Raw genomic sequence first — 25,845 nt, 5'->3', positions numbered from 1 at the left:
TTCAGAACCAAATTAGGCAACCGCAGAAGTGGAGGCTGGTGAGCACTATAGAAGCAATGAATGTAATCTCAAAGAGGTCTGTGCACGTGGCTGGCTATAGCTTCAGCCTATCCGTGTGCCGTGGTCGCGGTGTTTCCTGCTCCGTTCGAAGGCCCTGCACCTAATGCTTCCTCTGGCAGTGCTATGTCTTAAATCGGTCAGTAAAGTTTCTTGCCATTGATAGAGCATGGTCTCCCTATGGATTTTTGTTGGGTCATCGTGAAATGCTTCTAAACCAGGTGCCGCTGTGTGGCTTGTAAATCATATGTCAAAACTGAAACTCTTTAGGTTCGTCTAGTTCCCATGTGATTAGAGCCAATCACCTAGGGTGCATTTAGGAGTTGAGAAAAATTTATAGAAGCATTCTGATATGTGTTTTTGTGTTTGTAAATGTAAGTTAGCATTTAAATTGCCTCAAGATGCGAGCTCCCTGGAGGAAACGAAAGACTAAAGAGTCAGAATTGTTTATGCATTCCATGTCTTTGCCTTTACATGTTTTGCAATAGTACTGAGGTTTGGGCTAGTCAGCACATTTCTATAACAGATGCAATGGCTTGAAATAAATGAGGATGTAAAAACACAGAATGTACACCATAAATGGATGTGGTGCTTGCAGTGATGCATTCTATCCATGTTGAAGGCACACGGAACAAGGGACACGTGTCTCTGTGTACTCGTTTGTTCCTTGCCATTGCATCTACTATAAATTATGCATTTTGATGTGCCCATGCATTTGTGTACATCAGTGAGTTTTTCAATAGTTCCAAGCCATGAGCAACCACAAACAAAAAAGAGTATATGCTGCTTGAAGGCATGCCAACCCACGCCTGCAACATGGAAAACTGCTTGTTCATTACCACAAGCTATGCCTTCATGTCCCACTATTGACAACCAGTCTTAGGAAGACTGTCAAGATAACATTTGAACTATGCTGCTGAATTGAGATGAAGGGTGGCACAATTATAGAACAAAATTCAGTTCTCGTGACCGCTGCAAATGGGTCACGTTTGGCTACCCGTATGGCCTTAAGCAGGCAGGTTTGGTGCTGCCATTTCTGATCATGACATATATTTCTATGGCATTTCTATACCGGAAATCTGCAGAAGGCTTAACCATAAACTGCTTCTGTGGTAAGAAACAAAGGCACTGATCCTGGGTGCTGTGAAAGCTGTTTGTAAGTAGCTTTCTTTGGTGTTTGCTAGCAATACTGTTCTAGTTTAGCAACTGTTTGGAAGTACAGATGACAGAATGAAGTTGGACATGTTTGCAGCAAGAAGCACCTCACTCAACGTAAGCTTATGGTGCTCCAACACTGCAGACATCTCCAAAGTTTAGTCTATATATCGCACACACCACTTAGTCAACCGAACTTCTCTTGTGTGAAGTGTTTCTCAAAGTGCTTCTTTGCACATAATACAGTCTCACTGCACTGCTGTCTCATCACTGCATATCGATCCTGCCCGGCACCATTTTTACGAGCAGCAGTCCACATACGTTCCAAACCATTCTTTGTAACATTATGCGTATTGCCACTGTGTGTGTTTATGAGCCAAGCTAACGTGCGCTCACATTCTAAACCAAGCTTTGCATGTATTGAACATGTTCCTGCTTGGCTCGTCGCTTCGTTGAAGCCTATCTCTCCATCTGCACTTGCTACATGCTTCAGCTGCATTTTGTTTGGGCTTGAGCTCGTGCCTACTCTTGGCGTCAAATGCCCTTGGTTGGCCCAGGCCGCCTTAGTTTGCGCTGTATGTCGGACAGGCCCATCGTGCAAGATGGCAGCCAGTAGATGTAAAGTTGGGGGAAGAGGGAAAGAAAGCTTTGCTTTGAGGATGAAAACTTGTCAAGTAAAATCTCTTGACTCCTCCGAATTTCCTTCCCCACTCTGCGCAGAGGTACCAAGACGTGCCCATGTTCCTCCGCTGTATGGAGGTGCTGCTCATTGCGGCCTTCGTGGCTCTGTACGTTGTGGCCAGGGTGCTTGGCCCGACTCCCATCTTCAGCCCGTACAGCATCAAGGTGGTGCTGTGTGCCGCACTGCTTGGGTTCTACTACAGGCAGATTGTCATATACCTGCCCATATCACCCACCCTAGGCCCGCTGCTCTACAAAGTGCGCCTCATGGTGCGTGTATACCTTAATTCCTTACTTTTTTTGTTATACCATGCAAACCTTTCACATTGCCTGTGTCCAGAAAGGATGTGTGTGTGAGAATATTTTACTCTGCAAAGCAGTAAAGCCTTGGGCAATCAAGCAGGGTCACTGATTGGGCAAGTTGGGGACTCAAGTGTACAGCGCAATGGTTAACAGAGAGCGTGTAAGAGCGGGGTTGAAGATTAATATGCAGAAGACAAAGATAATGATGAATATATTGGCAAGGGAACTAGAGTTCAGGATTGCCAGTCAGCCTCTAGAGTCTGTGAAGGAGTACGTTTACCTTGGTCAATTACTCACAGGGGACTCTGATCATGAGAAGGAAATTCACAGAAGAATAAAAATGGGTTGGAGTGCATATGACAGACATTGTCAGATCCTGGCTGGAAGCTTACCACTATCATTGAAAAGAAAGGTGTACAATCAATGCATTCTACCAGTGCTAACATACGGGGCAGAAACTTCTAGATTGACCAAGAAGCTAGAAAATAAGTTAAGGACCACGCAAGGAGAGGTGGAACGAAGAATGTTAGGCATAACGTTAAGAGACAGGAAGAGAACGGTGTGGATCAGAGAGCAAACGGGGATAACCAATATTCTAATTGACATTAAGAGAAAGAAATGGAGCTGGGCAGGCCATGTAATGCACCGGTTAGATAACCGGTGGAGCATTAGGGTTACAGGATGGGTGCCAAGAGAAGAGAAATGCAGTCGAGGACGGTAGAAGACTAGATACGTGGGGTGATGAAAGGAGGAAATTCGTAGGCACGTGCTACTTGGTATGTATTGGATGGCGCAGGACAGGACTAATTGGAGATTGCAGGGAGAGGCCTTCGTCCTGCAGCGGTCATAAAATAGGCTGCTGCTGCTGATGATGACCGTACACTTAGGCCTATCTCTTTCAGGGTCAATGACGGTGCCGCGAACAACTCCAAAATGGTTGGTGCCGTATATTTACGGTGCCGTCTGTACGTTTAAAAAGCGTGCCGATTTCTAACATTTTCTTGCCTGGCATGTGCTGCCACTATGTGGTAATACGTGCTGCCACTATGTGGGAATACAGGGAATTTTTTTCTCGTGCTTCTCTCTCTCTCCCTCTTGGTTTTTGTTGCATGGTTTGTTTGCTCCGGCGCGTCTACTACCACTCACGCATTGGCACGCACGCGGGCGTGCGGTGGTTAGTTTCGGTTTTGTTCCACGGATGGTTTCAGCTTCTTGCACTCGCAAAACTGATAGCTATCTTGTTACTAATCGCTCAAAGGGTGACTGCCTGTTACTCGCTCGTTTATTGCTCACAGGATGCTGCCCTGCATGCATTTCCTTTTTTTGGAGCCTCACAAAGAGTAATTGCCTCTGTTTGATGATAAGATGAAGGATTAGTGGAAGTTTGTCACACGTTTTGCTTTTCTGATGGGCGCACAACCACACAGTTTTCTTGAGTGCGTTCACCTACACAGTTCGATTATGCTATGGACGTGTATGCCGGCTCCTTTGCAGCAAGTCAAGCGGTGATTCCTCCGATGTGGACTACTGCCCAAGTGCTGGGTCGGAATCAGATTCATTGGATGTGAGCCCGTCAGACAAGGAGTTACTTACCAGCTTGGACTTAGAATCTGACGAAGGAGAAACATCTCAAAGGCGTGCACGGCGTGATGATGCTGATTGAGTCAAAGGTGACTTTTCTCCTTCCTTGTTTACATATGACGCCACACATTCTGGACAGGCATCCAGCTCTACATTGCACCCAGGCACAAGAGAAGTCGACTACTTGAAGCTATTTTTTGACGAAGGTCTAGTCTCGCAGATCGTGACTGATACAGACAAGCATGCAAAACAGAAGGTTCACGAGCGTAGTCTGCCAGAAAGTCACGACTTACGTCGCGGCAGGAGATGGACGCCACAGAACTTTACTGCTTTCTAGCGGTTGTGCTATTGATGGGGCTTGTGCCAAAAAATACTCTCAGGGAATACTGGTCTAAACATGGGGTGTTTAGACTCGGTTTTCCCAGTCAGTCTTTCCCGCCAACCACTTTTGCCTATTGATGCGAGTGCTGCACTTCAGTTCGTTCACAAATGGAAAAGACTGCCGAAGGGCAATCAGATCGGTGATAGAAACAATACAAGAAAGATTTGCCGCACTTTTTGCTCCTTTTCAAGAGTTGTGCATAGACGAGTCTGAGGCCTTGGATAGGACGCCTTGCTTTTCAACAGTATATTCCTTTTAAGAGGCATCGGTTTGGCGTAAAGCTGTTTGCGCTTTGCAATATCAACACAGGCTACATCTTGCGGTTTATCATGTTCACGAGAGCTACTACACCTGTGACCATATCTAAAGAACTGGGATTTACCCGGTCTGTTGTGATGGAGCTGCCTGGAGACTTTCTCGGGAGGGGACATTCCCCGTTCATTGATAATTGGTATACCAGCCCAGCACTGTTCAAGTTTCTCCACAGCAGGCAGACAAGTGCTTCTGGTATGGTGCGAATGAATAGGAAGGGTCTTCCAAAGTGTGCAAAGAAACTTCAACAAGGTGAAATTGATAGCTTTCACACGGACACCATGCTGGCCCTGAAGTGACGTGACAGAAGAGATGTGCACATGCTGTGGACAATGCACAGAGTGGAGCTTGCCGAAAGGGACCGAAAGGGTGGACCGGAGTGTGTGTTAGACTACAATAAAAAAATGTGACTGGTAGACAATGACAATGAAGTGGAATAAGAATGAACCCTTGCACGGTCATGGACCGAAATTCAAAGGGTGTCCACCTCGGATTCGGTGGCCAGCGAGCTAGGCCTATGCTGTCTCCCAGCGATCGCAGTCTCGCTTGGCTTGCTCGTTCACTTCTGTTGGTGTCGATGAAATAAAGTGTATTGCAATTTAAGCATGACATAATTGTCTACACGTTGTGCTGACCAGCATAGCCGCTTTATTGTCATCTGCTGCAGTTGTGTCGCAAGCCCCACTGGTCTCCGATTTGATGGCCCTGCAAACTAGGCCTGCTGGCTCCTAGTCATCAGTGGATGTCAGTGGAGCCGACACTGTGGATGTGGCCTTGCGGAAACGCGTCTCTGCTGCTCACATAGTCGTGTTGATATTGGCATCTTTTGTTTAAAATGAGAGAGCTGTGCAAACATGTTTGTTTTCACTTTATTTATGAAGTCATTCCGAGTGTCCATGCAGGGGGTGCTGGTTCTGGGCGGAGCTATGCACTGTTTGCTCATTCATATGTGTGTCCTGAATCGTTGTACAGGGCAAGTCGGACTTCGGCATGTCGTACGACAGATTGCATGCAAAATCGCGTCATGTGTCTCTCGCTTCATTCACACAATTTCTTATGTGACATGTGACACTTCGCACATTTGACCGAAATGCCGACTGACAAAGGCTATGGCTATGCAGATACCTGGCTATGGTGAACTATCGGGCCTCGGCAGAAGTGCAGCTTAACAGTAAATTTCTTTCTCACTGAACTGCGTAATGTTATGTAACTTAATATGCAATTTCGTAAAAGAATGACAAGAAGATCTGCAGCCAAGCGGTCCAATGAAAATGCACGAAGCGGTGAAAAAGGTGAAGGAGGGGGGGGGGGGGGGCACTTGCACGGGTAGGGGTGCTTGCTCAGAATGTTACGGTATTGTGTTTCTTCTGTCACAGGGGACTGCAGGTGTTGCAAGTGTGTCATCTCTGTATGTTCTTGTCGCTTAGTAGCGCATTCTAATTCAACATGCAAAACCAACTGTATCTCTTTTGACTACAAGTGAGTTCTTGTCATCACCGCCACCAACTAGTACCACCACCAACATTGATGCTGCCTACGCGTGCACCAAACTACGCGACTGAGAGTTGTGCAGTTTTCCCGAAAATTGATTTTAAAGGTTGGTGCGCACACTTCTTATGCATGCGCATGAGCAAATGATTTATACTGGCCCAACAGAGCTCACCACTCATGATGCCAGGAGGGGAGCAGCAAGGGGGCTCTTGTACAGTAACCCTTGTGAAGCTGTCTTTGAACAGTGCATACTACGAGCTTATTGCTTCAATGAGCTACTGAACTTGGCTTATCTGCTGGGGTAAAGGTATTAGCAGCAACACAAACTTCTTGATGCAATCTCTTTGTTTTAGTTATTCCGCCATAAATAGCTGTGCTGTGCAAGAGGGTTTGCAATTCATTGTAGTTGAATGTACTAAGATGATACTGCTAGCTATCTTTTTTTATCACAATTAATTTCTTTTAGTATAGGTAATTCTTTAACATTGACCTTGGCCTATAGTAAATGCAGAAGAGATGCAAAGGTTACGAGCTTGATGGCATCTGCCTCCACTGGTTTTCAAAGACCATGCTCATAATCATCCATCCATCCACTCATCCAACTGCCTGTCTATCCGCCCATTGTCGATCAGTGTCTCGTCCGATAACACCACTGACATCAAGAAAAAAAAGCAGCTCTGGGCTGCCCTGTTGAGTTTCTTTACTGATGTCGTGTTATTTGCTTATTTAAAAATTATTTCTCTTTTCATTCGAATTGAACTCTCACATGCGTGACAGGAGATTCACCGAAATCTGAAGTAACCACTTATTTTACATGTTCAACGTACTACTGCGCTCAATACGAGCTGCAACACGCGAGCCATGGCTGCAGCGATGCTCTCGAGAAAAAGGGGAGAAAGTGTTGCCGTTTGAGCAATGCACATCCCCCTGTTTTCTGTCGTCTGCTTTCTTCACGGAGCGTTAATACACTGGCCCACCAAGCAGCTATCACTCAACCGCGGATTAAAAAAAAAAGAGGAACAATAATAGTTATGAAGCTAGGGCAGCGTGCGCCATGACGAAGCACACTGCTTTAAGGGCTAAGGACTTACGGACTGCTCTGTGGTTCACTGTATTATCGCTATGTGAGGAAAGCAGACAGTGTAAAGCACGGGGTTATGCGCATTTCTGGAGTGGCAAAACCCTCTCCACTTTTTCTCGAGAGCATAGCTGTGGCCACAACTCGTGTGTTGCTGCTCATATTCGAGCGCGATAGTACTTCCAGAGGTGAATATCTTCAGGCCACATCAAAGAAGTTGGTAGGAGCTGTACAGTGCACACAGGATGTTCATAATATTTTTTTTTCACAACAGATGTAGCACGCTTCTGTATGTTCCACGAAAATGAAGTGCAGCAGAATGCAAAATCACTCCTGTATACCAAGAACTCCAGGTGGTCTAAATTTATCCAGAGCCTCCCATTAGAATGTCCCTTGTAGACCTTGGGCTACTTCGGGACATTTAGATAAATCAACCAATCAACCAGTCGGGTCAAGCAATATGAATGACACTTCATGTTTTGCTGTCGATGTTATAAGCACCGAATAGGCTAAACATTTGCTCGTGCACATTTTGTGAGCTCTCTTAGTGGTGCTCGTAACCCTGTCATGGCCGGTTTTTGTGCAGGTGGCTGAGGACTTTGTGAACTTCATGCGCATGGCGCTGCTGGTGATCATCAGTGGCGGCATTGTAGCGCATGCTCTGCTCTACCCGGACTACCCGTTCAACCTGGAGCTGCTCAGGAGAACCTTTCACCGCGCATGGTTCTCCCTATTTCTCACACCAATCTCTGACCTCGAAGGTAAGCGGACATTTGTAGCTGATGGCATTGGACACAGAGTAAAATGTGTGCTATGATAATATAATGGAAGCAGCAGTTGTGGACGGCAGAAAACTAGGTGGGCTGATGAAATTAGGAAATTCGCAGGCGCTAGTTGGAATCGGTTGGCGCAGGACAAGGGTAATTGGAGATCGCAGGGAGAGGCCTTCGTCCTGCAGTGGACATAAATAGGCTGCTGCTGATGATGATTATGGTATCGAGATTCTTGTGCACATGTTTCTTTGTGATTAGAAGCAGAATGTTATAAAATAGATCTACATGGGTTGCTCACTTTGAGAGAAACTCTCCAAGGTATTCTCCACATAATGCAATGCCAGAATTGCTCAGCTTTTATGAGATTCTTGAGAATTTCGGTTCATTTTCCATCACATGAATGCGGTTCAGTTCAGTTCAATTCAGTTCAATTCACTTCAGTGTAATTTCTGAATTTCATACATGAGAAATGCAGGCAGCAGAGGCTTGAAAGAGTTCCTATACCCCTACAGGCCACTATAGCAACGCAATGGTGGTAGCTAAAAGCAGTTATAAACATTTAGGAAAACATACAAACCTTGGGTAACAAGAAAGACAAAAGATAATCACTTATGAAATACTAGAGAAATGTGAATGCTAAGGAATATAAGTAGTGAAGTATGAAAAGATTGGCACATTTCTCAAGATCAATACAAATCAGCCAAAGCACATAGTATAGTAACAAGCATGTACATAACTGCTTAAGGAATGAACAGTAAGATTAGTTTGCCTCGTGTTAATTACATATTATGAACAGAAATGCAATATGTTGGAGAAAAAAGAGATCTATCAGAACAGTTCCAGTGTTGAAGTAAAGGTGCTCCACCGGGCCTCAGTGGTGGTGTCCGTTTTGCAAATGAGCCTCAAAAATTTAAGACTATTGTGCTGGAGTGCACGAGAAGGAGTGTCCATCCGAGAGTACAATTACTTTGGGCATGGCTCGGTTTCTGAGATGATCTGACACGTGTGTGCCTGTGCACTTTATTATCGCTGGGATCACAGTTGTGTCCGTTTATTGTTTGTATGACAGTCCAGCAGTGACGGAGGTGGGGATCAGGTCACAGCCAAAGCATCTAATCATGGCTGCTGGGCACTTAACTCCATGTCAGCTCAAAAATGAAGCCTTTTAAAATGAAAGTCAAGTTTGCCAAAAGTAATTTTTTTTTTTTTGTAATCCAGGATACACTGTTAAAGTAATGTTGATGAAGTAATGCAAAAAAAAAAAGACAGTGCATGCTTATTCATGATCAGTGCATTGAGATTAAATAAGCATGAATGCAGTAGACTTCCAATAATTCAACTCTGGTTAATTCAATTTTTTTCATTTAATTCAATCACGACCAAACATCCCAGCCAGCACCTATACATTTCTGTGGGACCAAACTTTTGTTATTTCAATCCTGAAATTAGCCTTCACCAGATAATTCGAACTTGGTTGCTCATCACACCTGTGCGTGATGACAACGGTAACCGCAGTGGTGACTTAGATAGTGGCGGTTTGGTCTTGGCAGTATGGTTAGGGTACAGCAATGCATCAACAACATGTCCTCTCCCTTCGAAAATGCATATTTCCAGCCTGCTGCAGGAAGGTATTAAAGCTGTAGCAGTAGCTCACAATGAAATATTGCAGTGTTCACCCTATTCTATCGTGTGGCTTTTCTTTTTCCAAGAAAATTCACCGGAAAATTGTTTGGGCAAGGAAATCCGGCACAAGACCAAAACCTTTTTGCAGCCTATTGTCAGAGATAGCCTAGCCAGTGCTATCACCATTGCCATCAGTAGATGGCCATCATGGATGGTGACACCAACAGAACAAGTTCTCGCGTAGCATGACGGCGATGAAGCGCTGCTCTTGGTCTGATTACGAAAGTGTATTCAAATGATAACTTATTTTACATGCTAAACTAGTGGCAACAAACTGCACGCCATATGTTCATGGCATTCTGGAGAATTGTATGCATTGCAGGACGAACTAGCGAAGTGGTTTGCCTAGGTGTGGGTCATCATCTCGCTTGTGATTGTTGCAGAGTCTTTTGATAAACTTCGAATATCACAAACATGGTAGGGACCATATGGAGGAAATGTTGTGGTTCTTTATAGACAGTGATAAAGTGCTGTTCGAAAGTGATGACAAGGGACATTAGGTAAATAAATTTCCTTTCTGTGAAGGTAAATTTCACTGGTTTTGTCTTTTATTTATTACAAGAATCAGAGGCGTGCTACGTTTTTCTTGTTAAAAGGTTTGGTGCATGTTCGATTTCTACTTTGTTTACGTAGGAGTTCTAATGTAAATTTTTGTTGGTTTTGTACATCAAACTCATAAAAAGTTGAGGTGTGCTTTGTTCTGGGACATGTTTAAGTGAGGGCAAATACTGCCAAATGAATCAGCAGTGTGTTTTGGTGTTTTTCCTGCCTCTTGTTTAACTAGACAAATTTTGAAGTCCCATCAAGGTCGAATTAACGGAATTCGACTGTATTGCAAGCGATAAAATACCTAAACCTCACGAAGTTTCAGGCCATTCTACTCTGGTGTTCAAGCTTAATTTGCCAACAACGACAACAAAACATGATCAACGGAAAATTTGTTCAGAGTCCTTATGGGGTTTCCAGGCTCTGAAGAACGAAACAACCTTCACTGGTTTTACAATTTCATTCATAAGACGGAATCATAAACGATTTTAGACTGTGTACAGAATGCCAGGATTTCACTAAAATTTTGATCTGGGCTTCTTGGTTCATTTTGAGGCAATAGACAGGGAAATCCTGCACCATTCCTAGTTTGCTGTCATGCTGAAAGTGGCTTAGGGTGACTTTTGCATGAAAGCAGCTGTTTAGTGTGCTCTTTGAGCACTGACGCTGCAACTTGTTCATTTTTGAATTTCTGATCCAAAGTAACAGCAGTACAAGTATAGCACGAGACTTATTCTGAAATAATTCAGTGAAGCATGTCTGCACTGAACTTATATCATTTTATGCATACTGTGAACCACTTCTGTGGTCTGAGCAGGAGGGACCCTCAGTCATATAAAAGAGAACAACAAGAACAAAAGACAACGAAACGTTCAAAAGAAATGCAGGAAGTAAATAACATACCCTTGGACAGTATATTTACCAGCTGCTAACATGACACTCCAGTTTGTGCACAATATAATTAGCATCAAAGATACTTGCAGGTATTTCATTCCACTCAGACACAGTTTTAAGAAAGAAACTGTACTTAAATGTATTTGTCGTGGCAAAGGTTGTCATCAGTGCTCTATTCTGAGTATGGCGAGTTTTCCTAGTTTTGTGAGGCTTTACATGGGCTAAAATGGCAAGTTTACTATTACTGGTAAGACAGTTATGCAAAAACGCAAGGTGGCTAAATTTTCTGCGAGACTCCTGTGAAGGAACACAGTGTCGATGCATTAATGAAGTAAGCGAGTCATGTTTGCGGTAATTATTGAAAATATACCACACTGCTTTTCACTGAACATGGTCGAGTTGTGTAATGTTGCCTTTATTTGTGTGGGTCCCACACAAATGCGGCGCATTCAAGCTTTTCCCAAGCACAAGTGCTGTATGTGAGAAATTTAACACAAGCTGGTGCATTTTAAAGTTTTCTCCGAAGAAACCATATCCTTTTTAGTGCCGATGAACAAATAGTGGCTATGTGTTTAGACCAGGAAAGTTTGTTGTTTAATGTGACACCAAGGTCCTTGTAATGATCCACCTCGAGATCTAGTATGTCGCAGTTTTTGAGTGAATAAGTGTGTGTGCCAAGTTGTTTTATTGTTCCTTGTTATACGCAACAGGACAGTTCTTTTCAGTGTTCAATTCCATATTCCAGCATGTGCACCAATCATCAATATGCTGGAAGCTTTTTTGTAGCGCATTGTGGTCATATTGCGAAGTGATCTGTTCAAAACCACACAATCATCCATGAACAGTGGGATGGATACACCGCCATAAATGACATGGGTAAATCATTCACATAAATTAGAAACAGTAGCAGTCCCAGCACGCTTCCTTGGGGTATGCCAGGCTTTATGGGCAGCGCGTCTGAATCACCATGCTTAATCTGAACAAACTGCTCCCCCTCTGTTCACCGGCAGCTAGGCTGCTGTCTGGTTACTTTGCCATGCAATAAAGGTATGCCATTCTACGGTCTGATTTTATGGACACTGCGTCTATCAACTACGACATCATTTGTAGTCGTCACTAAGTTTAAATCGCTAATGAAGGTGTGACATGTGAATCCTGCACCTACATTAGCAATTCAAACCACACATTTCTCGGTGCTGCCATGATATCATTGCGCCTTTGCATATTAAGTGCATTCTTGCATAATTATCCAAAATGTTCTTTAGATTTGACGTCACTAAAAGGAGAATTTCGGAGTTGTTACATAAAGGAAAAGAAGCAACAGCAATCTTGGTACTTTCGTTACCAACAGCACTGCAGGCACACCGACCTGTCTGACTCGGATACTGTGCAACTTTTCAAAAGTTTAGTCATTTTTGAGAAAAGTGATGGTATTTTTTGTTTATTGTTTCCAGGGGATCCACGCTGCACTCGGCTGAGAGCCTCTGCCAATCGCTCGGCAGAAGAGTGCCGAATCAGCGAGTGTGAGTAAATACAGCCATGTTGATAAGTGCACTGCCTGCAGATGTAGAGAAGAGAAACACTGCCCTTGATTTCCTTTCTCTATCCACAGTGGCACTAACTGGGGTTCTGGGGAAGCAAGAAGAAAAATGATGCACCAACAGACAGCAGAATAAATGAGTGGCCAGTGATGACAGAGTGATGACAGAGTGATGACAGAGAGATGACACACCATCACGATTGCATAATCATTTCGGCCTTTGCAATGCTTTCAATGTGCACAGGCTACCATGATTAACAAGATTAATGATAGGGTGATATGGAGTACAGAGAAGACATGCCGAAGCTCGTGGCAACAAAGTAAAGCCACTTGGAGACAGAGAAGGGTGGGCAGAAAAAAATTTACCGTGGGTAAGATGTTTTGGCAAGCTCGTCCTGAACTAGCCAGGAAGCACCTGGAGTGGATGGTTCTTTTTTTCTCTTTTTTGAAAGTGCTAATCAGGAGATAGTGCATTTGCAGAATTTTTCAAAAAAGAGAAGTGATTGTTATTCACTGGTAATCAAGTAGGAAGTTCATTCCGAGGACTTAGTTTTTTTTACAGTTTTGGAGATGAGTGGTTTCCAAGTAAGGATGAGGGTCTTTGCTCACACAGTAGCATTCATGTTTATGCTACAGTGGTTCGCAGCAGATGAGTTAAGGAAGTATGGATCAATGCTGTCTAGGTTTCTTTAACTTTCTTGCAGTGCATGTTTAGTTGTACTATACACATCAGAAATTGTGTGGCAATTGCCTGATGAATGCTTTCGAAAGAAAACAGTTCAAGGAAATATTCTACATTAATGTTCAAGCAACATGTGAGAGCTCCAAAATATTGTTGCAGACACTGACTACACCTGCAGCAACCCGGGGGTGTGGCCTTACATCTTTGTTATACAGTTCCTCGTTCTTCTCAAGTTGGTCTTGCTGACACTTCTCTACGCTCTCTTCAGGTGAGATTATTTCTCTGGGTAGCTAGTGACTGGTGAGCACGAACCCCAGTGCTTCTTGTATTTCTTGCATACGTTGTTCCTGGAGTAGCACTAAGACTGGAGCCAATGCCTGTTTTATGCGGGATCCATTTTGTCCAATGTACGGCCAATGTAGACCCAAGTGGTGGACTATTATTTGCTCAGCTTTGTGTGTTCCTAGCTTGAGTTCTCATAGTGCAATGTGAACGTTGCTGCCATGGCAGATTTGAACCAAATGACTGGCGACATACTGTTTTCACTGAGATTCTGCTGTAGCTATACACTTTCAAAAATGCCCAAAATTATCAGTCAAGAATTAAGGGAACTAGTTTGTTTGATATTTAGACATGTAACCACTGCATATACCCAACAGATGTGAAGTCAAGCAAATCACACAAAATATGAAGTTCTTTTACTTGCTTTACTCTCTAACAATTGTAGAGGTGGGTTAAATTTGTACCTGTCTCTAAGTTCATGATAATGTTGAAAGAAATGGAAGTGGAATAGTACACAACTTGCCAAGAAGGGTGTGCATATAATCGCCAGCCTTCATCCGCCTGCTTTGGGTACGGCACCGCATCTGGGATGGGTGACTTACGTCCACTGCTGTTACAGGTTAGTTATATGAGGGGTGCCTCCTGTACCAAGTGCAGTCATTCCTGTCTTATTGCGGTGTCGTGCCAACCAGAGTTTTACGATGAATTGAGGCGATTGTTGTGTATTCCGGACAACCTGTGTTCTGACGTCCTAAACATATTGCTTATGCTGTCGGGCGATGTTGAATCGAACCCGGGCCCCATGAGTAAAGCGGAAGCTGATGCCTGTGATTCGGCCTTAAAAGCATTGACAAACTAGTAGCTGATAATGCCACAATGTTAGCTCATCTGAAAAAAGTAAGTGACGAGCAAGAAACGGCTAAAAATCAGATCAAGTTACTTAACGCTAAAGTCGCTGCCCTCGAGGCAACGATTGCATTGCAGCGAAACACCGAAGGTACTACTGACGACGGCTTGCTCAAGGTTTCACATCAGTTGGCAGAAATTACGCCTTGTTGCGACGATGCTGAAAACAGGAAACGACGATCAAATCTTCTCTTTTTTGGGATTGAAGATAATGTGAAAGAAGAATGGGCCAAGGCCGAGGAAAAAATAATAAGCTTTTGCTCTGAACGATTAGAAATAACGACTACTAGTTCACAATTCGAGCGTGTTCACAGGCTCGGCAAGTTCACCGAAGGAAAGAACAGACCGATTATCACAAAACTAACCTTCTTCAAGGACAACCAGCAGATTTTGTCTTTGGCACGAAAATTAAAGGGACCCTGAAATGCTTTTGACGATTTTTTTACAAACGTACTGAGTCATTAGAGTAAGTCCTTCTGATCATTAATTGACACATCTAAGTGCCCCGCGTAAAGTGTGTAATTTATTATAAGGTTTTAAAAATGCACATCGCTGCCGATCGCAGCGCAGTGCTCGGCGGAATTTTAAGCCGCCCCTACCCATATGACCGAAATCACCCATACGACGTCAGTGGGGCGAGCTATCCGATCGGCTGACAAGGGTGCGTGATCGATAATTTTTCCAACTTTATGGTAAACAAACAATCTTCATAATAGTTGGAATGTTAGCTAATTTGTTTTTATGTAAAGAAAGTAACATAAAGAGAATGCAAAGAATAATTTTTCAGTACACTTGAGCACTTCCGGCACACAGCAAGTGTCATCTGCTTACAACGTACTCCATTTTGACGAGAGCTCGGCGGTCAGAATCGGTCTCAGTCTTTTCGCGAGCACTATGATTCGACTTTGTTGCCTTGTGGCCTGCAAACGTAGCGAGTGGCAATGTGTCAAGCTGCGACATCGTGTCCCTCTGCAAGGCAGCGTACGAGCGAACTGGCTGCTGGGCATCGGACTGCCGCTATCCGATCGGCGCCAGGATTTGCGCGTTTGTGGCCGTCACTTTACACCGGAAGATTACTAACGCAATAGCGTTTCGCGAGTCCGGTATTCGGGCAAACGCAAGCGCAAGGGGACAGAGTTTGGCCGCTTGACTGTGCCGTAACGGGATGACCCATGAGATGAGCAGAAGGGCAAATGTGAATGGTCTGCATGGTGCAGCCACCTGGTGGCACAGAGCTCAACCATACACAGTAGCAGCAACGAAGTGTATTCTTCTTTGTTGCTGGTGTGTATTTTTCGCAGGAGTGTAATCATCAACACGTTGTTTTTATAAATGTTTAAAATGTTTTACACTTGGTTAGAGCAATATTAGCGCTGTGTTTGGCTGGTTAAGCGCTGCGCCAACAAGTGTATGGACCGTGCAGACCGATCAGGCCGCTCACATACGTCTATGCTAAAGTTCCTTCATCAGCTTGAGTTTATGCCTCCAGTCATTTGCCGAAATGACCAGCTTGCCTGTGGTTACCGCTAGTGTGTGGTTAACGGAATACCAGACATGTTCGGTGCTACGACAGAATGCTCGCAACGCATGCTGCTTCGATAGCTCTCGCTTGGGGTCGACGGCCAAGCGGCTAGCGGAGAGGTCTCGCGCGGGCGGGGGCGAGCTCCAAAACAACCGGAAGTGGACGATGTGACGTCGCATCGTGACGCTGAACCAGTGAAGGCGGAGCTTAGCCCCGCTCGCTCGGCGAACGAGTTGAGGAGGAAAAGCATGGCTAGGGAGGAGGGTAACTTCTAATCGCTTGTAGCTCCATTAATACGTAATGCTTCACTTAAATTGTGGTGCGAATGTTCTACTTAAGCTGAACCCTACGTGTCTACAAAATTTGTCCGAACCGTTTCAGGGGCCCTTTAAAAGGAACAACATTTTCCATCAGCGAAGATTTTTCTCCAGCGACATGACAAGCAAGGCGAATGCTTTGCCAAAGCCCAAAACAAGCCTTTCAAAGCATCAGTCAACCGTGTGCATATTAACAAAAACACCTACATATATGATATCAGCACTGACTCAGTTGTTCTAGCTAGCAGATAGCTAAAGTTTAACACGTGCATGCACGATCTGAGTAAGGCTGAGTCACATCAAGCCACTTGCTCATTATCGATATCATCTTGTAATATCCGGAGCCTACTACCGAAATGCGATTTGGTCTGTTCTTTCCTTGACGACAGTGACTGTGACATACTTGCCCTTACCGAAACGTGGCTATACCCTGACATCACCGATAGTGAAATTCTGCCTGATCGTAACAATTTTCACATATACCGAAATGACTGTACAGATAGGCGAGGCGGAGGTGTTCTTCTTGCAATAAAAAATACTCTACAATCATACGTAATCGATGTACACTCTAACATAGAAATTATCTGGGTAGCCTGCAAAACCAAGTTTTCCACTCTGCTCATCGGCAATTGTTACCGACCTCCTGACTGTAGCCATTCATTTGTGAACGAACTGCGCAGTAGCATCAATGATGCTATCAAGATATGTCGCACCGATGCCATTTACATTTTCGGTGACTTTAATTTTCCTACAATAGACTGGAACCAGTTGTCTTCCCCGTGCCGCATGTCCACAGAATTTATCTACCTAACCTTAGATTTTAACTTGTTTCAAATAGTGAAACAACCCACACGCGGTTCAAATATCCTCGACCTAATCCTTACGACGGCTCCTGAAACAGTAGGTGCCCCACTAAACATGGATGGTTTTAGTGACCACAAACTCCTTCAAGTTTCCCTTAACATTCCGCCACCATTCTCCGGCACCGGCTGCAAAAAAATTCGTGATTACAGTAAAGCCAATTACAGCAAAATTAACGCCGAACTCAAAACCTTCTACACTGACACATTCCTACCATCCTTCGACAGTCGTCCCATCGAAGACAACTGGGTACTTTACCGAGATAAATTGTGTGTGCTAGCAAATCAGTACGTCCCGCTAATAACAGTCAAAAATGATAAATCAAACCCCTGGTTTGCAAAATCCTTCCGGCATCTTAGAAACAAAAAGAAACAATTATACCGCACAGCTAAACGACATAGCACGCCTTCCGCGTGGAAGGCATACAAAGATTTTATGATAACTTACTGTTCCGCAGTAGAATCTGCTAAACAAAAATATTTTTCTAGTGATTTACCTTCCCTTCTGAAATCTAACTCTAAGAAGTTTTGGAAACTTGTATCCCCCGAACACAATCTGCAACAGATGTCTTTGCTAGACGACAATCATGTTCCACTTTCAGACAGTCATTGCACCTCGGCATTTAACACATTCTTTTCATCTGTTTTCACCCGGGAAGACCACTTTGACGTTCCGTACATACCCGATTTTGACATCCCATATATGGAACCGATCGAAATAACTGCAGAGGGCATAATACTTCTAATTAAAAATCTTAAATTATCCACTTCAGCCGGAATAGACAATATTAACTCTAAAATTCTTAAGAACACTGTCTCCGTTTCTGCTAACATTTTATACCACCTTTTCAGGCAATCTTTAGCGACAGGTCAACTTCCCTCCGATTGGAAAATCGGTAAAATAGTGCCTGTGTTTAAATCCGGTGATAAACATGCTCCCGAAAGCTACCGTCCAATATCTTTAACCTGCATCTGCTGCAAACTTCTTGAACACATAATCGCTTCTCATGTTTACCGACACTTAGAATCTAACAATTTCTTTTTTAACAACCAACACGGATTCAGGAAAGGTTTCTCTTGCGAAACCCAGCTACTAGAATTAAGTACAGAACTACACTGCAACAGGAACAATAACCTCCAGACTGACTGTATTTTTCTTGATTTCTCAAAAGCCTTTAACCGTGTCGCCCCCCATTGCCGTCTGATTTCTAAATTATCTGCCCTTCGATTAGACTCGCTAACCTTATCTTGGCTCCGTAACTTCCTTTCACTCCGCCAGCAGTTCACAGTTATTAACAATTGCCAGTCCTCCCTTTCTCTCATAACTTCGGGCGTACCACAGGGGTGCGTCCTCGGCCCCCTATTGTTTTTAATCTACATAAACGACTTGCTAGAAAACATTTCTTCCTGCATGCGAATCTTCGCTGACGATTGCATCATATATCATCCAATAACCTGTGCCGACGACCACTTAACGCTGTAAAACGACCTTTACCGCATTAACAGCTGGTGTAAAATATGGCTTATGTCGCTGAATACAGAAAAATGCAAAATAATCTCCTTCACACGCAAGCAAAACATTTCCAACTACTGCTACACCATTAACAATTACCAACTGTCGCAAGCACTATCTTATAATTACCTTGGTATTCATTTCACACCCAACCTCTCCTGGTCCCACCATATTACCACCATATGCGCAAAAGCTTCAAAATCTTTAGGATATTTACGTCGAAATTTACAAAACTGTCCCACTCACGTTCGTCATCTAGCTTATCAGACCTTCGTTCGCCCACAGCTTGAATTCGCCGCATCTATATGGTCCCCTTACCAAAATTATTTAATTAACATGCTTGAAGCGGTTCAGAATAGGGCTGCCCATTTCATTTCACGCAATTATGACAACCATAACAGCATAACGCAAATTAAGCTCAATCTTTCACTTGAACCCCTTAGTGCTCGTTGCGACATTGCCCTTTTATGCCTTTTTCACAAATACGCATACAGCAACAGACCATTCCCACTTCACCTTGATGCTCCTTCCAACACATCACGTCGGTTGCATAATCACTTAAGTTTCACGCGATTATATGGGTCAACTCACACCTTCAACTCATCCGCTCTTCCTCGTGCCGTACGTTTGTGGAATGGTCTTCCAGACAACATCGCATCCGAACCAGACCACGATAATTTCCGTCAACTCCTGCACTCTTTTTTTTCGCAATAAAAACTTGCCACTAGTATTTCCAATTTTGTTTTACTTCCGGTGCCATGTTCTGTATAGCACCCATGTATTTATTTATTTGTTATTTTGACAGCTTTAAGACCAAAGACATCCGTCATTTTTTTGTACCACTGCACATGTTTTTTTGTTCTTTATTTCTTCAGTATCCCACTTTGTGCCCAGCTGCATTCCTTATATTGATAAATGTTCTTACTGTGTACGCCATTAGTTCCTGCGTTTTTATCATGCCCTACCATTGTGCATATTTTAAACCCTGCCAACTGTTCATGCGCCTAGATTCCGCATATTTGTTAGTCTATCTTTGGTTGTAGTTTCTTTCTTGTTACTGTTGTCATTGTAATTGGTATACCTTATAGTTCTTGTATCCAGTTTTGCCATGTGTATAATGCCAGCCAATATTTTTTTCTTTTTTTTTTCTCTCTTCGTGTTATCCTTTTTCCCACCCAACCTTGTATTTGCCGTCATACCACATTATCATCGATTCCTCTCCTTTATGTTAAACTGCAAATTTGTGCCATACGTTGTACACTGACAAGTTACTTTGTACTTTTTATTACCCCCCTTACTCAATGCCCTGTCAGGGGCCTGTAAGGTATGTTCAATAAATAATAAATAATGGAAGCTGACAGTGCAGCCATGATGTGACACTTCCCCGGTTAGGTGTTGATCATGGCAGAAGTTCAGCGCAGGTCTCCATTGCCTGCTAGACTTACAATGTGGAGAGGTGGGCGTCAATTGTTGTCCTCAGCCAGTCAGACTGCAGAGCTGTACTACGCTTGCTTATTTAGGTCTCACTACACATAGCCACAGGAGCAGCCCTAGTTGGCAGGCAGATTAGGAAGCTCATTGGGTGCCCTTCAATTTTCGTTGTTGATGAAGGTGGAATGGTTCTCTTGTACTGATATCTTTCGTAACATAAACTTGTTAAAGAGGGTGGCCAGGCACAGGTGCACCCTCTAGCTGTTGGCCACATAAAAAGAAGCTCACACTGTAACCACCGTGGCAAGAGAAGCCTGTAGCAAGCAGAAAGCTTAACTAGCACAATTCATTCATTAGTGAGGCTTGTGTTACTAGAAAATACATTCTGTGAAAAAAATATTGCCTTTCATGAAAGCAGCTTATTTTGAGAACGTGTGAAAAATTAGCTTATAACTGGTCGTTATTGTAGTCTAGCTGTTAAACATGCAATAATCTATGATTGTGGTTGCACATTATTTCTTAAGTTCTGAAGTGGGATATGTAATTAGAAGATTGGATTTCTGGTTTCCACCTGAATGTGCCTCTGTGCAATAAGACTGAATTGCCGGTTGTGAAAAAAAAAAAATAAAAGGAAAAATAATTGTGACTCAGCATCAGTCCACAAAAAAATTGGCATGCATGGTGGATAATTTTGAAAAGCTAGAGCAACACCTGGCATAATCTTGAGAGTTTATCGTAAGCATGACTTCCTAACATGCCATTGACCTTTACATACTGGCAGCTTCGCCTACACTTCCCATTTCGCCTTTTTTTTTTCATAGTATGGCAGCCTGCGAGCATTATGTTGTCGAATGACTTTATGATAGTTATGACTGTCGAACTTGTATGAATATATGAATTTGAAATATGAATGAATTGAGGAACACAATAACATACACAGGATGATCCGTTAACTAACAACTGTTTTATCCACTTTCAGAAGGCAAAATATATAGACCATATGTATAAAAAAGCAAGTAACAAACAAAAACAAAGGAAAAAAAATGATCTGAAACTCGCATACTCCATTACAACCAGCGCTGCTTGTTGGTCTTGGCGAAATATTTTTCTGGTCTCTCAGAACTACAGAAGGAATGCTGTTGGGTGTACCAAATGCACTTGACAGCAGGCTGAAAGTATCGATTATCTGCTACTTGCTTATCTTATTTTAGCATGCCAAAACTGTAGCCTATTCAAACAACGAAACAACAATATGAAGCAAGATATTTAGGTGAATGAAGTAGGGGTCCACATCATCCTGTGTGTGTGATCATGTTTCATGGTTTGTGTTGTGTTAGAACTGCGCAGCACAATTTCACGTCCACGATCAACAACGAGCTAGCCCTCATGCTCATGTTCATTGTAACTGAGATGGTAAATGTAAAAAATTTCGGGACCACATTGCTCTTTAATTGTGACCCATAAAAACAAAGAAACATTCAAAATAAGTGAAGACAACACTAGATCGCTCAGCACTTTTCGTCATGCAACATGCACAGCCACACGGCGCAAAAGATCGAGTCGGCGTCCGACGACATCTGGAAGTTCCAGCGGTACAAGCTGGTCGTGGACTTCATGAACCGGCTGTGCCTGCCACCCCCGTTCAACGTGTTCAGCTACATCATTGCTCTCCTGCAGTTCCTCTGGCGTCTGCTCACGTGCCGCTTCTGCCGAACCACACACCAGCTGGTAAGTGGGCCTGTTCAAGCACAAAGCTTTTCACAGTGTGGTAGACACCTCCGCTCTGGTGGTTCGCACTGCTTGGAGGATTATTTCTGGATCACACTATGGGACACTGTTGTCTTAACACTAACTTCAGGCAAGCATAAATGCATTTCCACTATTTGAAAATACTTCATAAACATAAGAAATGCATATAGCTGAAGCATGAGCTGACTACTGTTATGTTTTAGATAATTAAGATATGTGCATTTGCACAAGTACAAGGGGAAAAAGTACAAAAGAAGTAAAACAAAGTTCTTTCAGAAACAAGAAACTGACAGGCATATCACTGATGCACATAAAAAACATCACAGATTACATTTAGCATACTGAATAAAATAAAGCAGTATGAAGCAGTTATTAGCTTGCTCTGTGCTGTAGTTGTTACTGTGTCTTTTTTATGTCTACGGCTCCTTTTGGAATCCTGGCACGTCCAGAAGATGCCAGGTAACATCAAACCGTTCGTCAGGAACAATTCCCACCATTTACTTATGAGGTCTACGAAAAGTGTCTGCATGCCTATAAAAGTGGTAACAATGCATATTTATTTTTTATTTTATTTATTTATTTTTTATTTATCACAGTAGCCACAGCGCCAGTTTGGCATCACAGTGGGGGAGGGGGGGGGGGGAGAAGTACATATATCATTGACAAAAAGCAGTTAATATAGAATACATGAAAAAAAAGTTACAGATCAGGGCAAATCGCCAACACAACAAAAAGAAGAAAAAAAGAAGCAGAGCATAACCGTACATGCGCGAAGTGAAACAAAGCGGTTCTGTTGACGCAAGCACAAAGTACAGAGAAAAAGAAATTGCAAGTCATACGGCTGAAGCAAAGGCATCACTTGAAGATAGCGATACAACATCGCTGGGCAACCTGTTCCACTCACTGACCATCTTAGGAAAAAATGACATCTTAAAAAGCTCCATTCTACATATATACTTTTTAATCTTAAGTGGGTGATCGTGCCTGCCAGAAGTGTACTCCGGTGGCCTTATATAGCTATCACGACTGAGGCCGGTTTTAGAATGATATATATTGTGCAAAGATTTTAATCTGAATGTTTTTCTACGATATTGAGATGTATTCTGGCCTAATGTTTCCTTTGTTCGGGATGCGCTAAAATACTGAGTATAATCTTGAACCACGAAACGGGCTGCTAAGCTTTGTACTCTTTCTAGTTTCTTTATTACCGGTTTCCATTGGGCGAACAGGAGCAAAAGCAGCGAGCAGACAGAGCAGCGGGGACACGGGTTCACGTCTCGCGACTGGAACATTCACGCTGCTCCGAGAGCAACGCAGCGATGAGGAGGATGTGACGTCAGGAGTCATGCGACCAAACTTTTCCCGCGCTCTCGTTGCCGCCTGCATTCCGTCGCGCGCGCGCAGCATATTCGGTGGCGGCCAAACCAGAAGTGATGTCAAAAAAGTCATGTGACTTCCTTCGTTCTCCCTGCTACTCCGCCGCTGATGACGGTGCACCTCGGACTGCCCTCGGCTGCTCTAGGCGCCGTCAAAGCGCGCCTCCTCTGCCATTGAAACATGACGCTCGCACTCCTGTTCGACCAATGGTAGGCGCTGAACTCGCGAGAGCACTTTGAGCGCAGTTTCAAGTGCTCCTGTTCGCCCACTGGAAACCGATATATGTCTGTCGCAGTCCACGGGTCCCAGATAGTACAAGCATATTCCAGTATTGGTCTTATGTTAATCTTGTAAAGCAGGTTCCTTGTTTCTAAAGGAAAGTATTTCGCATTTCTACGTAGCATAGCAAGAACTCTACACGCCTTAGCAATTATATAGTTAACATGACGGTGCCAGTTGACGGGTCAAGTACACCCCAAGGTATTTATATTCACGCACGGATGCAAGATTTGTCCTGTTAATGGTATATGTATATACATTTGGTGACCTTTGTCTCGTAAAGCACATTTGCACAGTTTTATCAAGATTTATACTCATGCCCCATTTATCACACCACTCTGCTACCTTGTCGAAATCCTTCTGTAGTTCATTATAATCATCGGCACCTTTCATAACGCGATAAAAAACGCAGTTGTCCGCAAACAATCGGATGAAGAATGATATGCCAACGGTAATGTCATTCATGTATAACAAAAACAATAGCGGACCCAAAACTGAACCTTGAGGTTCCCCCGATGACACATCAACACCATGCGACAGCCTACCTCCAACGACTACATGTTGTGTCCTACAATTTAAGTATTCTTTTATCCATTCGACAACCATTTTATTTATGTTGTACCACGACAGTTTTTCAAGCAGCAAAGAATGGTGCACTAGGTCGAAAGCCCTCCTGAAATCTAAAAAGATGCAATTTACACAGCCCCCTTTGTCAAGAGTGGATGCTAGGTCGTGCGTTAATTCTGTAAGCTGAGTAATACAAGAAAAACCACTTCGAAATGCGTGTTGCTGAGGGACCAACAAAGAAAACAAATTTAAGTGAGTCATGATACTGCTAAAAAGTACATGCTCAAAGATCTTGCAAGGTACGCTAGTCAAAGACAATGGTCGATAATTAAACACAGATTTTCGAGGTCCTGACTTCAGAATAGGAACAACATTGGCAATTTTCCAGTCTGTAGGCAACATTCCGCATGTCAAGGACTTGGCAAAGAACACATAAAGGTATTTAGACAATGGGCCTGCAGAAGCGGAAAGCAGATAGTTCGGCAAGTCATTGGGACTGCTGGCACTAGTGGTACTTAAACGCTCAAGTTGTAGTTGAATGCCCCTCCTGTCGAAGATGATGTCATTCATGGGTTCCCCTCTGATAAGCCCGTAGTGAAACATTGAATCAGTATTAGTTTCGCACGCAGAAAAAACAGAACTGAAGAACGAGCTAAAACATTCTGTCTTATCTAGACTATCATGCACAAGAGACCCATTGTGTTCGAGCACAGGAATTGACACTTTGTCTTTTCTCTTCTTCTTGATAAAGTGCCAGAATTCTCTAGGGTTACTTTTTAACTTAGCATTAAAAGAAGCATAAAAAATACCTTTTGCATGTGATATTGCAGAATTCGCCTTATTTGAAGCTTGTTGCAATTGTTGCTTTTTCTGGGGTGTCGGTGTCTTCCTGTATGCCTTGTATACTTGATTTTTTTTCCCCAGTGCCCTACGAACTTCCCTCGTGAACCACGGCTTACTTCTACCCCGCCTTGCCATCATTATCCATGACGGGACGAATTGGTCACGCAACTCGAAAATCTTCTTTTTAAGTAAACACCACAATTCGTCTACGTTAAGCGACTCTGACAATGTTTCAAATACATCGTAATACGAGTCGAGTGCCAACGACATTTCATCGACTTGTGCCTTTCGGTAGCTGTATATCCGTCTACCTGCGCTATTACCGACTTTAATGTACTCCAATTTCAGTTTGCATAAAACAGCGTTATGGTCACTTATGCCTGGCAAGATCAGCACATGTTGCGTATCCACAGGCAAATTAGTAAAAAGTAAGTCTAACACATTGCTTCCACTAGTAGGTTGGCACACCAACTGCGATAGCGCAAATGATTTGTGTAACTTCATCAATTCCTTTGCTGACGCACTAGACACATTAGGTATTGTCGGATTTTGCAACCAATTAATTTCGGGTAAATTAAAATCACAACCGATCACTAAGGAGTCATAATTTCTCATTTCTACATCTTCCACTAGCTTAGTTAAAACCTGTACCTTACTGCCAGGAGGCCTGTAAAAGGAACAGACCGCCGGTGATTTTCCATTTTTTGAACGAAGTTGCACCCAGATAGCTTCAGTAGAATCATCTGACTTGCATAACATCTACGACTGTATATTTTGATCAACGAGAATGAAAACACCACCTCCGTGACAGTCTCTATCTTTTCTATAGCTAATGTAGTTGCTAGGAAAGAAATCACAATCCCTATCATTACCATCTAACCACGATTCAGTGCCCAAAATTACAGATGGTTTACTCTGTGGGGATGCGCGACTCACGCGCGTCCCCAGATATCTTGTTTTCCCCCATCTCCTGCAATCCCGCTTCGCTGCGTGGCCTGCGTGACGCCCGCGGCGGTCGATGTGGTTGGGGCGCGGTGTGAG

At 43.4% G+C, this 25,845-nt stretch overlaps 1 protein-coding gene across 2 annotated transcripts in view; it reads left to right on the top strand.

The window, feature by feature from the left end:
- The window catches only part of LOC142580062 (transient receptor potential cation channel subfamily M member-like 2), a 240,765-nt gene that overhangs the window by 170,372 nt on the left and 44,548 nt on the right, over positions 1-25,845 (top strand). For both annotated transcript variants that reach the window (XM_075690827.1, XM_075690828.1), the window contains exons 15-19: positions 1,933-2,163; positions 7,627-7,801; positions 12,391-12,459; positions 13,318-13,426; positions 21,528-21,717. In XM_075690827.1, the coding sequence (XP_075546942.1) occupies positions 1,933-2,163; positions 7,627-7,801; positions 12,391-12,459; positions 13,318-13,426; positions 21,528-21,717 (774 nt within the window). The remainder of the gene's footprint in view (positions 1-1,932; positions 2,164-7,626; positions 7,802-12,390; positions 12,460-13,317; positions 13,427-21,527; positions 21,718-25,845) is intronic.

The sequence above is a fragment of the Dermacentor variabilis genome, chromosome 4, assembly GCF_050947875.1.
Source record: "Dermacentor variabilis isolate Ectoservices chromosome 4, ASM5094787v1, whole genome shotgun sequence".
Classification (NCBI taxonomy): Eukaryota; Metazoa; Arthropoda; class Arachnida; order Ixodida; family Ixodidae; genus Dermacentor; species Dermacentor variabilis.
This window is presented reverse-complemented; position numbering and strand designations above follow the sequence as displayed.